A 17,838-nucleotide genomic window follows, 5' to 3' on the forward strand; every position below is an offset into this window, starting at 1 on the left:
CTCTGTCCCCAAGGCTGGAGTGCAGTGGTGCAGTCATGACTCACTGCAGCCTCAACCTCCCAGGCCCAAGTTATCCTCTTACCTCAGCCTCCTGAACAGCTGGGACTACAGGCACACGCCACCATACTCAGCTGATCTTTAAAAAATTTTTAGTAGGAACAACGTCTTGCCATATTGACCAGGCTGGTCTCAAACTCCTGAGCTTAAGCAATTCTACCTGCCTTGGCCTCCCAAGTGCTGGGATTATAGGCACAAGCCACTGTGCCCAGCAAGTTGCATAGATCTAAATGAAGTGAGTTAGTGAACCAGTGGAAGACCAATCCAGCAAAGGAAACGGCAAATGCAAAGGCCCTGGGGCCCCACTCACTCATCTTTTGGGTGAAGGCATTTAAGCATAAGACCCTACTGTAAGTAAATGGAGTATAATAACCAATGTGTAAACAGGTGAAAACCACCTTCCAATGTGTGTTTCAGATAAAACATCTCTGATCAGTGGTGGAAGAGACATGAGAAATAGGGAGCTGAGTGGAAAGCATATGATGATTTTTTCCAGTGGGGGAAAAACATCCCTATTAGGATGGCAGGGAAGAGGGAGAGAAGGCTCATGTGTGGCATGCTAAAACCTGAGCCAAGGACAGAGAAGCCAAAAACACAAGGGGAAATCCTCATTTCCTTCTTCACCAACTGCGTCAACTGCCAAGCCCTGCAAAGTGGAGGCAGGGCAAGGGGAAGAGAGACCAAGAATGCTAAATCTTCTGCAGCCCTGAGGCTGTTTCTTTGTGCTTTGGTTTTTTTAAAAAAATTATTTTCCAAGTCTACCCAGCCTGCTGCTTTAGAAAGTCAACTGAAATGAAATTGCTTTAATGGGTTTTGTGTTTCCCCACCACCTTTCTAAGCCAAATTAGAGTGCAGATTCCTTGCCCTTTTACCCATAAAGTAGAAGAAAAAGAGAAAAGATTTTAAAGGAGAGGGTAGGAAAACAAATCTACAATCTATATCACCATTTTCAGCTAGGGTGGGGATTGGGGGGGGCAATTCTGCATGCTGATATCATGGTCCATGGCATGGGAAATGACTTCCACCATTCAAAGCTTTATTTGCATTTTTTGGAGATACAAGGAGACATTTAAATCAGCTCCGGTGTTGACACTGCAGTTATTAAACCCAAACAAAAGATCCCTTCCAAAGTCTAGCTGGTTCTCTATAAATTTATCTGGGACCCCACTACCGGATTTAAGGCAATGAGCAGATGTTTCACAGCAGGAAGGGCATTAGCTCCAGATGCCGCTTTGTTCAAGAAGTGTGCATGCACCCACGCACTGGCAACCACACACAAACACAAACACACACACAGAAACATACAGTGACCTGGAGCAATGAACATTCACGGCTCCCCTTCCAACATTTGGCATGACCGCATGGACCATTTGTAACCTCTGCCTGCAGTTCTGACAGAGAGATGAGCAGCAGGAGTGAGGAGCCAATCAAATGCCGCCCTATCGTCTTCCCGTTGTCTCCTAGGTAACCGGCATAGGGACACATCAGCTAGCTGGGTACCACAGGGACACACACACACACACACACACAAAACACCATGTTCCCTTAGCAGTCCATAACTGCAGAAACGCTGGATGTGCCCATCAGCACCCTGGACAGATCCCCCAGAGCCCTCAATGCCTTTGGTTAACTACCTTGACAGCCTCATCTCCCACAGCTTTCCCACCTCCACTCCTTTACTCGTGCCGTTTCTCTGCCTGGGATGCCTCTCCCTACTACAATCTCTATCACCCAAAACCTTGGTCAACTTCAGAACTAGCTCAAGCTCTTGGTCTCCCAAGAGCTCCCTTGGGGCCCCTCCTCCAAGGACTTCCATCACAATAAGATCCACACTCCTTTCCCTGGCAGTCAAGACCCTACACTGATTTAACTTTTCATGATTTGGTTCCTCCAACCATATCACTCTCCCTCTTCTTCAATTCTTCTTTCTGTTCCTCCAGCAGATGAACTGTCCTCCCCACATAACCCCCTGCAGACCAAGTCTTTCTTTGTATTTGCTCTTCCCTCTGCCTGCATTGCTTTTCCTTCTGCTTTTGGTGTGTCTGGGCCTTCCCACTCTTCAGTCCCAGATCAAAGTCATCTTCCCAGGGATACCTCCCCTGACCATCCTAGACCACCCTGTAAATAGAAGCCCCTCCCCGGGACTCTCCTCTACATTATCCTGCATTCCTGTGTTGTCTTTGTATCACTGATGGCTTTCTGAAACTCTCCCATTCACATTTATTTGTTCACTTGTTCTTTGTCTCCCCTTCTAGAATGTAAACTCTGTTCCACAGGGTCTTTGTCTTGTTCACGGCCTTTGTCTTGTCCCCCAACACCGAGAACAAGGCCCAGTAAATATTTGTTGAATGAATGAAAAGTCATTTCCTTCTTGCTGTGTCTGTGTTTCCACATCTCTCTAATAAAAGGGTTGGATCTGATGACTTCTATAACCCTTCTGGATAACATTCTAAGGGCCTAGTAGAGACAGAAAGGACCAGCATAAAGAGGGAAATTAATCAGGCCACACCACAGGAAGAATTTGCTGATGGAAATCTGACCTTCTCAACTGGGTCACAGCGCCTTCCTCCTCTGAGCAGTCTCCCCAATAGAAATTTACTGCCGCCCTCAACTCCACACTTCGCAAGCACTGAGCTCCTTGAACTTTTGGTATCTGAAGGATTGGGGGTAAATTAAGGCTAAGAACTGGCTTTTATTATTCTGGTTATGCACAGAGACCAGCCAGAGCCTGGGGAGAGGGAGTTGAAAAGGGGTCCTCTGGAAGCATTTGCCGCAATAAAAGAAAGAAAATGTCAAGGGGGAGGTTCACTGAAGCACAAGTCTCTCTCTCTCTCTCTCTCTCTCTCTCTCTCTCTGTGTGTGTGTGTGTGTGTGTGTGTGTGTGTGTGTCAGTTCCAGCCAGTCTCTGCACAGTCAGAAAAATAAAAGCCAGTCCTTAGCTCCAAGTTACCCCCAGTCCCTCAGATAACAAAAGTTCAAGGTGCCCAGTGCTTGGGAAGTGTGGAGTCACACATGCACACATACAGTCACACACACATAGACACACCAAAAAAACCTCAAAAACATCATAAAGCAAGCATCGCAGAGTACCCCAATCCCAGCAGCTACATGTGTCTCTCTTCCAGGAATATGACTGCTGTTTAAGATTCTAAATCCTGTGTGAGTGATTCCGACACATGTCCTATGTAAGTCTGTAATGTGCATAACCACACACTTGTCCAATCTCACTGGGCAAGAGCAAGCCATGAATTCAAGTAGCCACATGGTAGACACAAACCTACTAGATTCCCCTAAACCCTAGCAATGGAACAACTCAAGCTGGCCACTCATGACCCAGAAATCCATCCTGAGCCCTGAGTTCTCCTCTGACCAACACACCTAACAATACATCAAATCATTTCTCCAAATCTGAAGTTAAATCAGATATAGTAATCCAGAAAGGAAGAACAGAATTGGCATTTCTTGAGCACCTACTATGTGCTGGGTCCTGTACTACAATATATTAGCATTGACTTTTTCTGACCACCCTGTGAGGCTGCCCCTCCAACTTTACAGATGAAAGCAACTGAAGCTCAGAAAAATTAAGTCCCTTCCCCAAGGCCACATAGTGGGTAATCAACGGAACTTAAGAAGGCCATGAGTCTGGTCTTCAAGCCCACTCCTTTTTGTTGAGGCCTTAAATTATACAGCCTGGTAGGTAGAGGAACTGGTCGTGTTCAAAACGATCCTCCTGCTGGCTGGGGCCCCTCTCTGAGAGATGCCGGGTGGATGGCCCTGTCCCTGCATCTGTCCTTGTCACTCCTGGGCCTGGCTCACCTCTCCCCACAACCTCTTGTCAAGTAGGACTCACATCTCCAGCCTCTCATTTGAGACCCAGCCCACAGGAACCAATTTTCTTGTGGCCCAGAGAAAGCCGGAGATTTTGCCTTTTTAAAATAGTAATTTCCTGCCAGTGCGGGTGGATGCACTAGCCACCCTCTGATTTAGCAAGGAGCTCAAGGATCAATCCCGACTGGCATTTTCCAAGGAAAATTCAAATATAGGGCACCTCCTGGCATTGAGGAAGGCACTGGCCTTCTCTCAAGAGATGTGTTCAGTGCTGGGCAAAGCCATTGTTGGTGTCACGAGACTCTCATGCCTCATACATGTCAAATACATGCCTTGTGCACACCCACATGTATCTCAAACATGCCACCCCCAGTCTCCATGCACTCCACACACACCATCCACCTGCCTCACCCATTTCTCTCTCTTTCTCTCTCTCTCTCTCTCTCACACACACACACACACACACACAAGTCAGAAGCAAGAGGGCTACATCCTCCCTCTCAGGACATTACTGCCCCCACTTGCTAGCCTGCTCTGGGCTGCGTGCTGTGCTCTGGGCTTCGTGCTGAGCCCTCCTGGGGCTCCAACAGGACAGGTTGCCCCCTACCCCTTTAAAGAGACAGAAAGTGAGCCTGAGAGAGGCTTGTCCAAGATCACAGGGCATGCTTAGAGGAAAGTTGGTGGGGGGGGCCGGGGGGGAGCTCCTGCAACTTGGGGCCACTTGGCTGTGCTGAGTAGGGGTGCTCCTCCAAGACACCGCCCTGCCTCCTTATTGGCAGCCCTCCCCTGCCTTCTCCCTCAACCTCAGGGAGGGAGAAGGAAACCTAGGCACCCTCTCTACCCTAAAGCTGCTTCATCCTCACCAACTCAGGTCAGACGAGGAGAGGATGGTCTGCTCCCGCGCTCGGCACACCTATAGGCTCACCAAGGCCTGGGGCACCGGCTAAAGCCTAATGGCTGTCTAAGCAAGACCCTCCACGGGCTCTGCCTGCAGCCCCTCACAACCCAGGACCGTAGTGGGGGCTGGATGACAGACCCTACTTGGCCCTGGGACAGGACAGGAGGGGCAGAAACCAGCTCTCTCCATCTTCTTCCACCCTCCCCCAAGCCCCATACAGGAGCTCTGGGCCTGGGCTGGGAATGGAAACTTTCCCACTAGACTAAGAGAAGCCCAGCCTAGGCGGGCAGACTGGAAGAAGGTGGGGGGCCTGGAAACTACCAAAAGCTTGCGGGTCACATTGATTTAGGTTCCTGGGCAGCTCTACCACCTGCTGGCTGTGTGACCTTGGTCGAGGGGCTTTACCTCTTTGAGGCTCAGTGTCCTTACCTGTAAAGAGGAAAAAAAAATAGTGCCCTCCTAAGGGGGTGATCGTGAAGGTCAAAGGCAGGGGCGATGTGCACAATCTGCGGGGCCTCTAAGTCAGCCATTATGCCCCCCAAAGTGAGCAGGGGTGGGCAGCCGCCACTGTGACCTCACCCTGCCCCGACTCCCAGTTCTGGCAATTCTTCATTAGCCCCAAATCCAAACTTTTCCTCAGCAGTGGCAGGACCCGGGCGCGGGTCCTCCTTCCTCCTCCCGCCCCCTCGCGGTCAGACAACAGGTACGCGGGGAGCATCCTGGGCGCCCCGCACAGGGGTTGAGCCGCAGCGCTGCGGCAGGGGCAGGCCCGGTCAGGGGGCAGTGCGGCGGGTCAACCCCCCTCCCCGGCCGTCTCGCAACTTTGAGTAATTGAGGACTCCGGGGTCGGCGCGGGGTTGCCGCCCGGCGTGCGAAGGAAAGTTAGATGCGAGGGACCGCAGCCTCGGGGTCCAAAGGACCCCCACCGCGAGCGCGGGCACAACCCGAGCCCCCGGCGGGCTGGCTGGAGGGAGCAGGTGAGGCACTTGGGCGCCGCGCCGAGCCAAGGCTCGCTCCAGGAACCCGACCCGCCAGCAGGGCCGATGGGTGCCCCCTCGAGGGCTCAGACCCTTCGCTCGCGCCCTGCCCCGGGTCCCACACTCGTGCGCCCCGTGGGCCCCACTGCTGGCTTCCCCGGACCAGGCTTCGCTCCGCAGCGCGCGTCCTGCTGTGATCCTCCAGGCTCCCCGCTTTCGGGAGTCCCCCTCCCGCGCCTCGGGTGCCGGCACCCGTCTTCGCCTCCAGCGGTGACCCTCCCCAGCGCCTCAGGCGAGTACGCCCCGGGCCGGCTCAGCTTTGGTTCCGCCCTCCGCACCTCACGCCGCGCCGGCGCTCACCGGCCGGGCAGCGGCCGCGTCCTACCTTCGTCCGGCAGCCGCTGCAGGCAGAGCGCGAGGTTCCTCCGCCAGCCCCGCATCCCCGCGGCCGCCCTGCGGTCCGGCCCGGCCTAGCCAGCCCGGCCCCGGCCCCGCCCCCGCCGGGCAGGGCGGCGCAGCGCAGCGCTGGGGAGGGCCGCGGGCCCAGGGCGCCGCGGGCATGGGCGGCCGCCGAGGGTGGGGGTGCCGAGGCGGCCGCCAGGCGCTTCGCTCCGGCTCCCCAGCCCGCGGCTGAGCAGCGACGCTCTTCGAGCGCGCGCTTTCCCGGGCGCGGGGGGCGGGGGAGCGGCGGGGGCGGGCGCAGGGAGGGCGGCTGGAGGGGAGCCCAAAGGCGCCCTAGCCGTCTCGCACCCGCCCTGACATCCAGTGGGCCGCCTCACACACTGTCCCCAATCTCCCCCACCCTAGGGCTCACCAATTCACACCCAAATGACTCTAACCACCACGAATTAGTGAATGAATGAACGTGTGAATAAGTGAGTGAGTGAATGAATCAGTGCATGAGTGAATACACAGGTGTATGGATGAGTGCATAAGTGAGCGAGTGAATGGGCAAATGAAGGCAGGAAGGAAGGAATGGGCAAGTGAGTGGTTAAAGGCCTAAATAAATGTGTCGATAAGTGAGTGGGTGAATGAACGAATGAGTTAGTGGCTTTATCAATGAGCAAATTAATAAGTGAGTAAATGGGTGAAGGAATATGTAAATAAGTGACTGAAAAATATCAATGAATTGAGTGAGTGTCCCTTGGCCTCAGGCTTGTAAGAGGCAAAAGTGATCTAGGACCCTCCAGAGGAGCCCTCAGCTCTGGGAAGGAGGCTTCAGGGTCCTATCTTGCTGATGAGGCCTAAGAGGCTCAGAGAGGGCGTGGCTTGTGTTTGGGCACACAGCAAAGGCTAGACTGATGGAGATAATAATGGTTCCTTCCACCAGGCTGAGACCACTGAGCTCACCTGATCTCATAGGCTCTGGGGATGTACCACCTGGAGATGGAGCAGAAACGCCTATCTTCAGAAGTCAGATTTGCTTTCTCCAAGGGAATGAGTGGAGAAAAGGTGAGTGTGTGCAAGTACAGACACACACACACACACACACACACACACACACAAATCCAGCTAATGGTGTACTACTCAGCCCTGAAAAGGAGGAGGCCCTTTTTTGTGTCCCAATGGGGAGCCATTTCTGAGGTGCATTGTTAAGTGAGAAAGGCAAAGTGAAGAACAGTATTTATAATGTGCAGAAAGGAGGGAAAGCTCTGTATTCACATTTGCTCAGTTCTGTGGGGAATTATCTCTAGTGGAAACACTGGGGCCTCTAGAAGAGGATTCATGAGGCCAGGGACAGGTGGGAGAGGCTCACTTTTCATTGAATCCCTCTTTGAGCCTCTTGAAATTTTGAACCCTAGAAATGCATTATCTATACAAAAACTAAGTTGAAATTTTAAAATAGACAAATTTTTACAGTATTAAAAGTGTTTATACCTCAGGAAAGGCTGCCTCCTCCCACCCAGTCAAGTCAGCCTACATGCCAGGATGCTCTCCCTCCCCGCTCTGGCTTAGAGAGGAAGAGGGTCTTGCTGGTCAACAGCACAGTGAAATACAACCCTGGTGGCCAGTGCAGAACGCATGGTAACCCCTGTGAGGTTTGGGAGGAAAGCAAGCAGCCTCTGCTTGAACCCTGGGTTTGCCAGATTTAAACTGTATGTCTCTGGGCAAATCACCTGTCTCTTTGAACCTCAGACTCCCCATCTGCAAACCAGGGATCATCATAATGTCCTAACAGGGCCAAGTGCAGCTGGGCAGGCTGCTTATGTTCCAAAAGAGCATTCAGCAGTGGAATCCCAGGCATCTTGATACCATCAACGAAGCCATTCGAACTTTGGCATGCAGAAGTTCCACTTTTTAAGGAAGGGAATGATCTTGGGTCCCCAATAATCCTGCAAGGTTGCTATAATTAGCCCTGTGTCACAAATGAAGACACTGGGGCTCAGACAGTTTAAGTGTCTTGCCCAAGGTCACACCGCCAGCAATAGCAGAATGGGCATTTGAACCAAGATCTGCCCAGCTCCACAGCATCCCCAGACAGTGCTGCCCACAAAGTCCATCGATATGGTTGTCTCTTATTTATGATCCTAAGACCCTCGATGGGTCACATTGCAGCCCTATATTCATCCTGAATTATTAACTGCTTTAGTAGGTAGGGTGCAGGGCCAGCAGGTTGGGTGAGGGAGGGGCAGATCAGCAGGCAGGCCTGAGTCTGTGGAGTGCTGACTCCAGAGCTTGTCTTAATGGCTGTGAGCTCTGACAAGGAAGTGAGCCTCCCCCAGCAGCAGCATTGTGAATCACTCCTGTCTGTGCTCAGATTGATGGCCTCCACAGCTAGGATGCCCACTGCTCAGAGGATGACGGAGCTAGAACTGCTGATGGGAGAAGCAAAGATACCAGTGCCAGGCAAAGGAGGCCCCAGCAAAGGAGACCAGTTAGGAGGGCAGGGTGCTGGCCCAGGAACTCCCCATGAGAAGAGAGGGGGGTCATGTTAACGCTGCATAACAGGCCTCTCTAAACATAAGTGCCATAGAACAATCATTTTACGGTGGTGAGCTCTAGGAGGAAGAATTTTGGTACAGAAGGCAGAAAGAATATGTCAGCTCCACGTGGTCTAGGACCTCAACTCACTAAGAAGACTTAAAGGGTGGAGTGGGGCAGAGTTGGGGCTGACCCAATAGCTGGGGGCTGGAATCATCTGAAGGGTCTTCACTCACTGGTGCCTGGCCTCTGAGCTGGAATGGCTCCAAGGCTGGGCTGAGCTGGAACAGTTGCCCCAGTGCCTACCCATGATGTCTCCAGGTGGCCTGGGCTCTCTCACAGCATGGCAGCCTGGGGGCAGTTAAACTTCTTACATGGGGCTGAGCTCTAGGGGTGAGTGTTCCAGCTGTACAAGGTGAAAGCTGCATCCCCTTGGATGACCTAGCCTCAGAAATCCTGTCCCAGCGCTTCCCAGCATCCCCGATCCATCAAAGCAGTCATAAGCTCTAGATTCCAGGCAGCCCCCACCTCTTGTGGGAGAAATGTCAAAGAATTTGCAGCTATTCTAGAAACCCATGGAAGGGAAGAAAACAAATCATTTTTTCAATAGGAGTGAGAGATCACAAAATTTCTGAGGTCCCTGTGCAAGGTTAATCACCCTGGTCCCAGGAGGGAAGAGAAGGAAGAGTAACAGAGGGTGTGTCCTATGAGTAGAGGAAGTAGTAAGAGAAAATGCAACAGGGCTGAGGAGGAGTCAGAGAGGAAATTAGTTACCAGGAGGAGGGATAGAAGAAGTAGAAATAGGAAAAGGAGCGTTACTGGGAAAGGTACCATTCAGAATAGTGATAAGAAAAGGAATGGTGGCGTGAATAGGAAGAGCTGCCGTAGGAAGGGGAGGAACAATGGAGGAGACAAAGCTGTCGGGTAGGGAGAGTAAAGGGAGAAGGTGCAAACAGAAGCCCAGTGCTGGAGGGAATCATATAATAAGAATAGTTACTAGAATGGCAGCAAGAGCAGTGGAAACAGGGAAAAAGTAGCGGTGATGGGGCCATAACGGGAAGATGTAATCAGAGGAATAGAAATAGGGGAGAAGCTGGGGGGAGGGCATTAGGAGAAAGAGCTAATGCATGTTGGCATTAAGACCTAGGTAATGGGTTGATAGGTGCAGCAAACCACCATGGCACACATTTACCAATGTAACAAACCTGCACATCCTGCACGTGTGCTGTGGAACCTAAAAAAGGGGGAAAAAAAAAAGGAAAGAAATAGGAGGATAAATCATGGAGAAACCAGCTATCTGGTCTCAAATCCCCTCCACACTGTGTGGCTTCTGGTGAGTTCCTGAGCTATTCCTCAGTTTTCTTATCTGTGAAATGGGGATGGTGACACTAAAAATACCTTCCTGATAAGGTTATTGTGTGGATTAAATGAGTCAATACTTGTAAAGCTCTTGGTGCCTGACTCACAGGAGATGCTATGTAAGTTTTTACCACTATTATTAGCTGGTTTTTTTTGAAATGGATTCTCGCTCTGTCACCTAGGCTGGAGTGCAATGGCGTGCTCTCGGCTCACCTCAATTTCCACCTCCCAGGTTCAAGTGATTCTCCTGCCTCAGCCTCCCAAGTAGCTGGGATTATAGGTGTGTGCCACCACACCTGGCTAATTTCTGTATTTTTAAGTAGAGGTGGGGTTTCACCATGTTGGTAAGGCTGGTCTCGATAGTTGTATTAATACTGTGGAAATGGGAGAGGCACCTGAGGAACCTCAGCTGCAGGGGAAGCGGGGCCAGCTGATCCAAAGGCCTCTTTGGCTGCTGTTGTCTCGGTGGTGCCCAGGGTGTCTTCCCCACTGCACCCACAGCCTCCAAGTGAGTCTCAGCATGACCTTGTGCAGGAGGCTGGGTGAGGACTGTAACACTTGTCACGGGTGGGAACCAAGCTCAGCCAAGTTTATTCACCAAAAGGTGGTGGGAGCTCAGCCCCAGCCTGGTCTCTAGGCCCCCAGCCAGGGATCCCCAGGGAGAGAAGGGACAGGGCTGATGCACCTCCCAGGAACCTGCCAGCCTTTGGAGGGGGCTGGGCACAACTTGGTCTGGTGAGGGAGGGGATGCTGAACCAAGCCACTGGGGTGCAGGAAGTAACTATTACTACTTACCTTTCTTTTTATTACCTAAAATTATTTTTAAAAAGGAAGCTTTTCTGGTATTTAATATATGGATTGACAACTGTACATATGTTCAGTTTACAAGTACATACACATTTGGGGGACATAGTTCCTAAATCATTTTATCAATGGGAATGAGAGATCACAAAAGTTCTGAGGTCCCTGGGCTAGGGTAATCGCCCCGGTGCCAGCAGGCTCTCTGGGGAACATTTGCATGCAATTACACACTGACAATCACTCTGCAATTACTGCAGGACCCAGCAGAGCTCCAGAAAAGCCTTCATGTTTTGCTTTAAGCTCCTATACAAGGCCTCACACCTCGCTTCTCTTTTCAAGCTGGAAATCCAGGACTGGCCTCCCCATTACCCTGAGCTTTCACTTTGCTCCTTCCTGGATGATTGCTATCAGGCAACCCATATTCTACATTTTTATATGTCCTTCCTCTTCCAAAAAAGATAATCCACATATTTTCAACTGGTCTACCTGGAGATCATGTTGAGCATTAAAAAGAGCAAAAGCTTCGGAGTCACCCAGCTGCAGGTCCAAATCTCAGCTCCACCATTCCATTCATTTGCTCGCTGGGTATCCGTTGAACATCTGCTACATTCGAGCCACTGCACTTTGTGTTGAGTACGTCAGTGATTTGGATGAAAATTCTTGCTGTCACAGAGCTCACATCCTAAGGAAACAGTTTATTTGCTTCATGGCCTCAGGCAAGTCATTGCACCTCTCCAAGCCTCAGTTTATCTATCTCTAAAGGGGGACTTGTAACCCCCAAGCTTGTAGTGTAGCTGACATACCAGCCGGTAAGGGGCCTGGGACATTCGATGAAAGGCATCCCAGGTGCTTAGAGCTGGAAGGAACCTCATTCTAAGATTATTCTGCAGCTGTTGCCAAATGCAGACAAGACAGGGGCTACAACTCAGTTCATCCAAGGCCACTCAGTGAGGGAAGGCAGAGCAAGAATGGGGGCCTTTCTTGTCCTGCTTCCCTTGAGCCTGATGCTCTCTGTGTGGTCCAGCCAGGGCTAAGAAGTGGAAGGAAATTGCTCTGCCCCCAGAGGGTGTCCTTTACCTCCCCTCCAGCCCCTGAAGCTGGAAGCTGCCTTATCTCCTCTCACCTCACCAGCGTGGTCCTGGGAAAAGTATAGCCTGACTCCCGGTTGGAAACAGCAGCCTCTAGTTTTGGGGCCAGAACAAGGGCTCAGGAGGAGCCCCAGGCAGCCCAGCTTTTAAGTCCGATGGAAATTACTATTCTCTAAATACCAGTTCAGCCAATTATTCAGAAAAGAGGCCCAGCACAGATTGGGGAGGGTGAGGAGGAGGATGCGGGGGCCAGAATCAGCTTCTCTGTTGTCGGCCCCTGCAGTTTAGCTCTGGCAGCAAACCTGCACATTTTACTCAGCAAAACCAAAGCCTGATCCCTGCCTCACCTCTTGTTGGAAGTCCATGTAGTGGACATGCTCTGAGAGATCTCACCCTTCCTCAGACTTCAGGGCCTCACCCAACCACGATTCCTTTTAACCCACAGAAGACTTTACCCCAGAGAGTCCTGGAATACCTCCTTTTCTCCATCTTGGGACATTTGGGGGCTGTTTTTTTACCCCTCTAGATGGGGTCACCAGAAAGCTACCCTGCTTTCCTGATTTTAACCCATCTCAGTGCCTATGAGAATGGGCTAAACATCTCCAGAGAAATGGTTTCAAATAAACAATTCCATACTTGAGAGGAGGCCAGAAATGCCTAAAACCATCTCTGTCAACTCTCTCACATTTGTGTGTGTGTTTTTTTTTAAAGTCAATCAGGGTCTTTTTTTCAAAAACCATAAAAAAATAAAGAAGGTTAATAGCTCCATTTCACAGATGGCAAAACTGAGGCTGAACATGAAAAGTGACTTGTTGGAGGCTTTGTGGTTAAGAAAATAGATGCGTATCTCTTTTTATTTATTTATTTTTTTTTGAGGCAGAGTTTTACTCTTGTCACCCAGGAGTTTGGCTCACTGCAACCTCTGCCTCCTGGGTTCAAGCAATTCTCCTGCCTCAGCCTCCCAAGTAGCTGGGATTACAGGAATGCAACACCATGTCTGGCTAATTTTTTGTATTTTTAGTAGAGATGGGGTTTCACCATATTGGCCAGGCTGGTCTTGAACTTCTGACCTCTGGTGATCCACCCGCAAGAGCCAGAGAGAGTGGCTGCCAGGCTTGGCTCTGATACTTTCTAGTTGTCTGGCTTTGAGTGAGTTTCCTGACTTCCTTATGCCTTGCTGCTCTTGTGTGTAAGATGGGAACCTACCTCGCTAGCTCTGGGGCTGCCATGAAGATGAAATGAGCCAATGTGAGCAAACTGCTTGGCACAAAACCTGGCACATGGTAAGTGTTGCCTAAATGTCCACTTTTTACAATTATTTTTATGACTTACATCACATAACCAACTTTGTTTCCTCCTTTGTTTTACCTCTATTGTCTCACATGGATTTTTATAGACTTTATCTGGAAAGAGTTTGATGTTTTAAAATCTAAGTTTTAGGCTTGGTAAGTTTTAAAATTAAGGTACAATTTACATAAAGTAAAATTCACTCTCTTTACTGCACAGTTTTGTGAGTTCTGACAAATGCATACATTGGTGTAGTCACCACACCATCTAGATATAGAAGCGTTCAACTGCTCCTAAAATTCCCCCAAGCCCTTTTGTAGATAACATCTCCTCTCACCCCCAGCTCCTGGCAACTACTCATCTGTTTACTGGTTCTATAGTCATTTCTTTCCCAGAATGGAATTGTACAGTATGGAGCCTTTTGAGTCTGGCTTCTTTTACTTCGCATAACGCATTTGTGATTCATCGGTGTTGTTGTAGATGAAAGTAGTTTATTCCTTCTGCTATGGTTTGAATATTTTTCCCTTCCAAAACTCTGTTGAAACTAATCCCCAATATGACAGTATTGAGAGATGGGGCCCTTAAGAGGTGATTGGGTCATGAGGGCTCTGTCCTCGAGAGTGGATTAATCCATTCATGCATCAATGAGTTAATGGCTTAGTGGGTTATCATAGGAGTGTGACTGGCAACTTTATAGAAAGAGGAAGGCAGACCTGAGCCAGTATGCTTGGCCCCCTTGCCATGTGATGCCCTGCACCACCTTGGGACTCTGCAAAGAGTCCCTAGCAGCAAGAAGGCCCTCACCAGATGCAGCCCCTCAACCTTAGACTTCTCAGCCTCCAGAACTGGAAGAAATAAATTTCTTTTCTTTATAAATTACTCAGTTTCAGGTATTTGGTTATAAGCAACAGAAAACGGACTAATATACCTTCTAATTGCGAAGTTGGATTTCGTTATATGGATGTATACAGTTTGTCCATTCACCAGCTGAAAGACAGTTTTGGTTATTTCCAGTTTTTAGTGATTAGGAAGCAGAGAGAAAGAAAGAACTGGGTCCTCGAGGATATCATTGAACAATTGAATTAAAACCCAGAAAATGCCCATCTCAGCTGCTATAAACGTTCATGTACAGTTTTTCGTGTGGCTGTTACAGGGCAGGTGAGCCTCAAATTGGGGCTTAGTTTGGGAAACTTCTTGGCTTCATTCAGGAAGTAATTCAAGAGCAAGCTGGTAGCAGAAGAAAACAACTTTATTGGCTGGGTGCAGTGGCTCAAGCCTGTAATCCCAGCACTTTGGGAGGCCAAGATGGGTGGATCACGAGTTCAAGAGATCGAGACCATCCTGGTCAACACGGTGAAACCCTGTCTCTACTAAAAATACAAAAAATTAGGTGGGCATGGTGGCACGTGCCTGTAATCCCAGCTACTCAGGAGGCTGAGGCAGGAGAATTGCCTGAACCCAGGAGGCAGAGGTTGCGGTGAGCCGAGATCGCACCATTGCACTCCAGTCTGGGTAACAAGCGAAACTCCGTCTCAAAAAAATAAAAAAAAGAAAACAACTTTATTGAGGCAGCATATTTATATAGCTCCATGAGAGTAGCAGCTTAGAGGCAATTCCACCCACATTTAATTACATGCAAATTAAGAAGCAGATTATTCAGAATTTTCAAGAAAAGGGGTGGTAACTTCTGGTTTGCCGTCATGGAAAGGGGCAGTAACTTCTGGGTATGTTATGTTAATGGTAGACTGACATAGCCCTGGGCATGTCTTATGGAGAGGTGCTTTTCACCGTTTCCCTGTTTTAGCCAGTCTTCAAGCTGGTCTGGAGGAAAGTCCTGCCTCCTGCCTCATGACCATAAGATTTCATTTCTCTTGTAGAGATAACTCAGATTGGAACTGATAGATCATATGATAAATGACGTTTAGCTTTATAAGAAACTGCCAAGCTATCTTCCAAAGTAGCTGTACTACTTTGCATTCCCAGGAGCAATGTATGAGCGTTCCAGTGGTTCACACCTGGAATCTCAGCACTTTGGGAGGCTGAGGCAAGAGGATCACTTGAGCTCAGGAGTTTGAGACTAGCCTGGGCAACATTGTGAGACCCCACATCTATGACCAAAACAAAAACTGTATGAGAGTTCTAGTTGTCCCGTGTCCTCACCAATACTTGGTATTTTTAGGGCTTTTTCTTTTTTAAAAAAGCTACATGAATAGGTGTGTAGTAGGATCTCATTGTAGTTTAAATCTGCATTTCTCCAAGCTTGTTTTTTCATTTCCTTCACATCTCAATAGTGCTTTCTCTATTCCTCTTTTTTTCCTTACTGGCAGAGCATGGCTTATTCAGGTGCTTATTCTATATCTGAGTGACACGGGAATAGGTGACCTTTTCTTAGTCTCTAAGGATCAAACTAGATTGATCTATATCAGTTATGGAAACCCCATAATGGTCCATGATTGGTTGGAGTGGGCTTATGGCTCAAGTCTTTCCAACAAGACTTGAGGGAACGTCTCTTTGGGGATTTCAGGGAAAGGTGTCCTTATCCTGCACCCCCAACAGTTGAGATGTGATGCCTGGAACGGTGGCATCTACCTTGTCAAAGTGAGTAAGAGACTGTGAGAGTGAAGTAGACATTTCTGGAGACTGTAAGGTAGAGAGAAAGAAAGATACTCAAAGGTATCACAGAGCAACTGAATCAAAACTGCCCATCTCAGACTTTTTTTTTTTAACTGTTTAATGTTATTGTTTAAACCACTTTCAGTCAGTTTTTGTTTGTTTGTTTGCTATTTGTAGTCTAAAACATCTTGGCCATGTAACCCAGGGGTGGAAAAGTGGCATACTTGTTCTATGGAATCCAAGAAGACAAAATTAGGAACCACAATGGTGGCAGTATATTGTGATTAAGAGAACAAATTTTCAGTTCCTTGTACAATTGACTTTCCTCTTTAAGTCTCAGCTGGCTTATCTGTAAAATGGGTAAAATAATAATATCTACCTTGGACAACTATAGGAAGGATTCGAGACTCTACACAGTTGGGCTGGCACTTCATAAAGTTCTCAAAATGATATCTATAATTATTATTATAAAGTATTATTTGGAGCCCAAGACGGCAGATCACTTGAGGTCAGGAATTTGAGACCACCATGGCCAATATAGTGAGATCCCATCTCTATTAAAAATACAAAAATTAGCCAGGAATGGTGGAACCTGTAATCCCAGCTACTTGGGAGGCTGAAACCAGAGAATCACTTGAACCCAGAAGGAAAAGGTTGTAGTGGGCTGAGATAGTGCCACTGCACTCCAGCCTGGGTAACAGAGCAAGACTCTAAAAACAAAATACATAAATAAAATAAAATAAAGTATTATTTATTCAACTTTGGTAATGTTCCCACCTGTCCCTAATGTAGTTTTAGGATTTGTGGTTCATATCGACTTTGAGAACTCCTCATTTTAGATATAACCAAAGAGATATGCTCCTGACTGTGATAAAGTCGTTGGTACCCACCAGCCTGCTACCAACTACTTTATCACAGACAAATGTAGTGTACGTATATACACACCATTGTGTGTGTGTGTGTGTGTGTGTGGGTGTGTGTGTGTGTGTATCAGGGATCTGCAAGGCATTCAGGACTTGAGGGATCAAGAGCCCAGATAGAGAGAAGTTCATTGAGATAAATTTCTCTTGGGGCATTTGCCAATTCTTGGCACAGGGTGAAAGACTGAGAAGCCCAACAAGCTCTAGGTAGTTTCATGGGGCTGAAGACATCAAATTTGAAGTTTGGGATCACCAAGCCATCAGGACAAGGATCCTGTAGAGAAAGGAGACACAGAGAAGAAAGCCTGACCCTCAGTACCAGTTTTGCCCTCTAGGCATTTGCCATTTCTTAAGCTCTGTACAAGAGGAGACTGAGAAGTTAAGGAAAAAGCAATGGAAAAGCAGAGTGGGGCGTTCTTCAGTCTCACAGCACTTACAAGAAAAAACTGGAGTTCAGAGCCCAGTAGGAAGGAGAGGCCCTAGTAAATATCCCAGGCTTTCAGTTGAGACCAGTGGATGATTATAACTGGATGGGTGAACCAGAGGTAGAACAAGACTTATGAAAATTACAACCCAGACTTGAATCTCAGTCCATGTTTAGATTTAGGTGAGATGTTCTTACTTTATCTACTGTCACAGGAAAGGGTAATCTTCTCTGGAGGAAGGTCACATCATGAAGACCCTCTTCAATTTTTCATGCACAATAGCTGGCATTAATTTTTTTTTAAAAAAACTTTTTTCCAGACACACCAATAAACAGAAACAAAATGAAAAAAAAATAGCCAGTGGAAATAGGCTCAAAGGTGACTCAGATATTAGTATTATCAGGCATGGACTTTAAATAACTGTGAATGGTATGTTCAAGGAAATGAAACAAAAAGCAGATTTTATCAGAGAACTAGGGTCTTTAAGAAATAATCAGTTGAATATTAAAGAACTGAAAGATATGATAATTGAAATCAAGAACTCACTAGATGAGTTTACAGACAATCGGACACACTCAAAGAGGATTAGTGGATTGAAAGATGGGTCAGTAAGCAGAAAAATATCTCAAGAATGAAGAGCATAAAATACAGCTGGGCACAGTG

The 17,838-nt window shown here is 48.4% G+C and overlaps 1 protein-coding gene across 3 annotated transcripts in view; it reads right to left on the reverse strand.

Moving 5' to 3' along the window:
* The window catches only part of GRIP2 (glutamate receptor interacting protein 2), a 109,853-nt gene extending 103,457 nt beyond the window's left edge, over nucleotides 1-6,396 (reverse strand). For all 3 annotated transcript variants that reach the window (XM_078351711.1, XM_054245960.2, XM_035273747.3), the window contains exon 1: nucleotides 6,146-6,396. In XM_078351711.1, the coding sequence (XP_078207837.1) occupies nucleotides 6,146-6,200 (55 nt within the window). In that variant the 5' untranslated portion in view covers nucleotides 6,201-6,396. The remainder of the gene's footprint in view (nucleotides 1-6,145) is intronic.
* Between the last annotated feature and the right edge of the window lie 11,442 nt (nucleotides 6,397-17,838).

This window comes from Callithrix jacchus, chromosome 15, assembly GCF_049354715.1.
Source record: "Callithrix jacchus isolate 240 chromosome 15, calJac240_pri, whole genome shotgun sequence".
Lineage (NCBI taxonomy): Eukaryota > Metazoa > Chordata > Mammalia > Primates > Cebidae > Callithrix > Callithrix jacchus.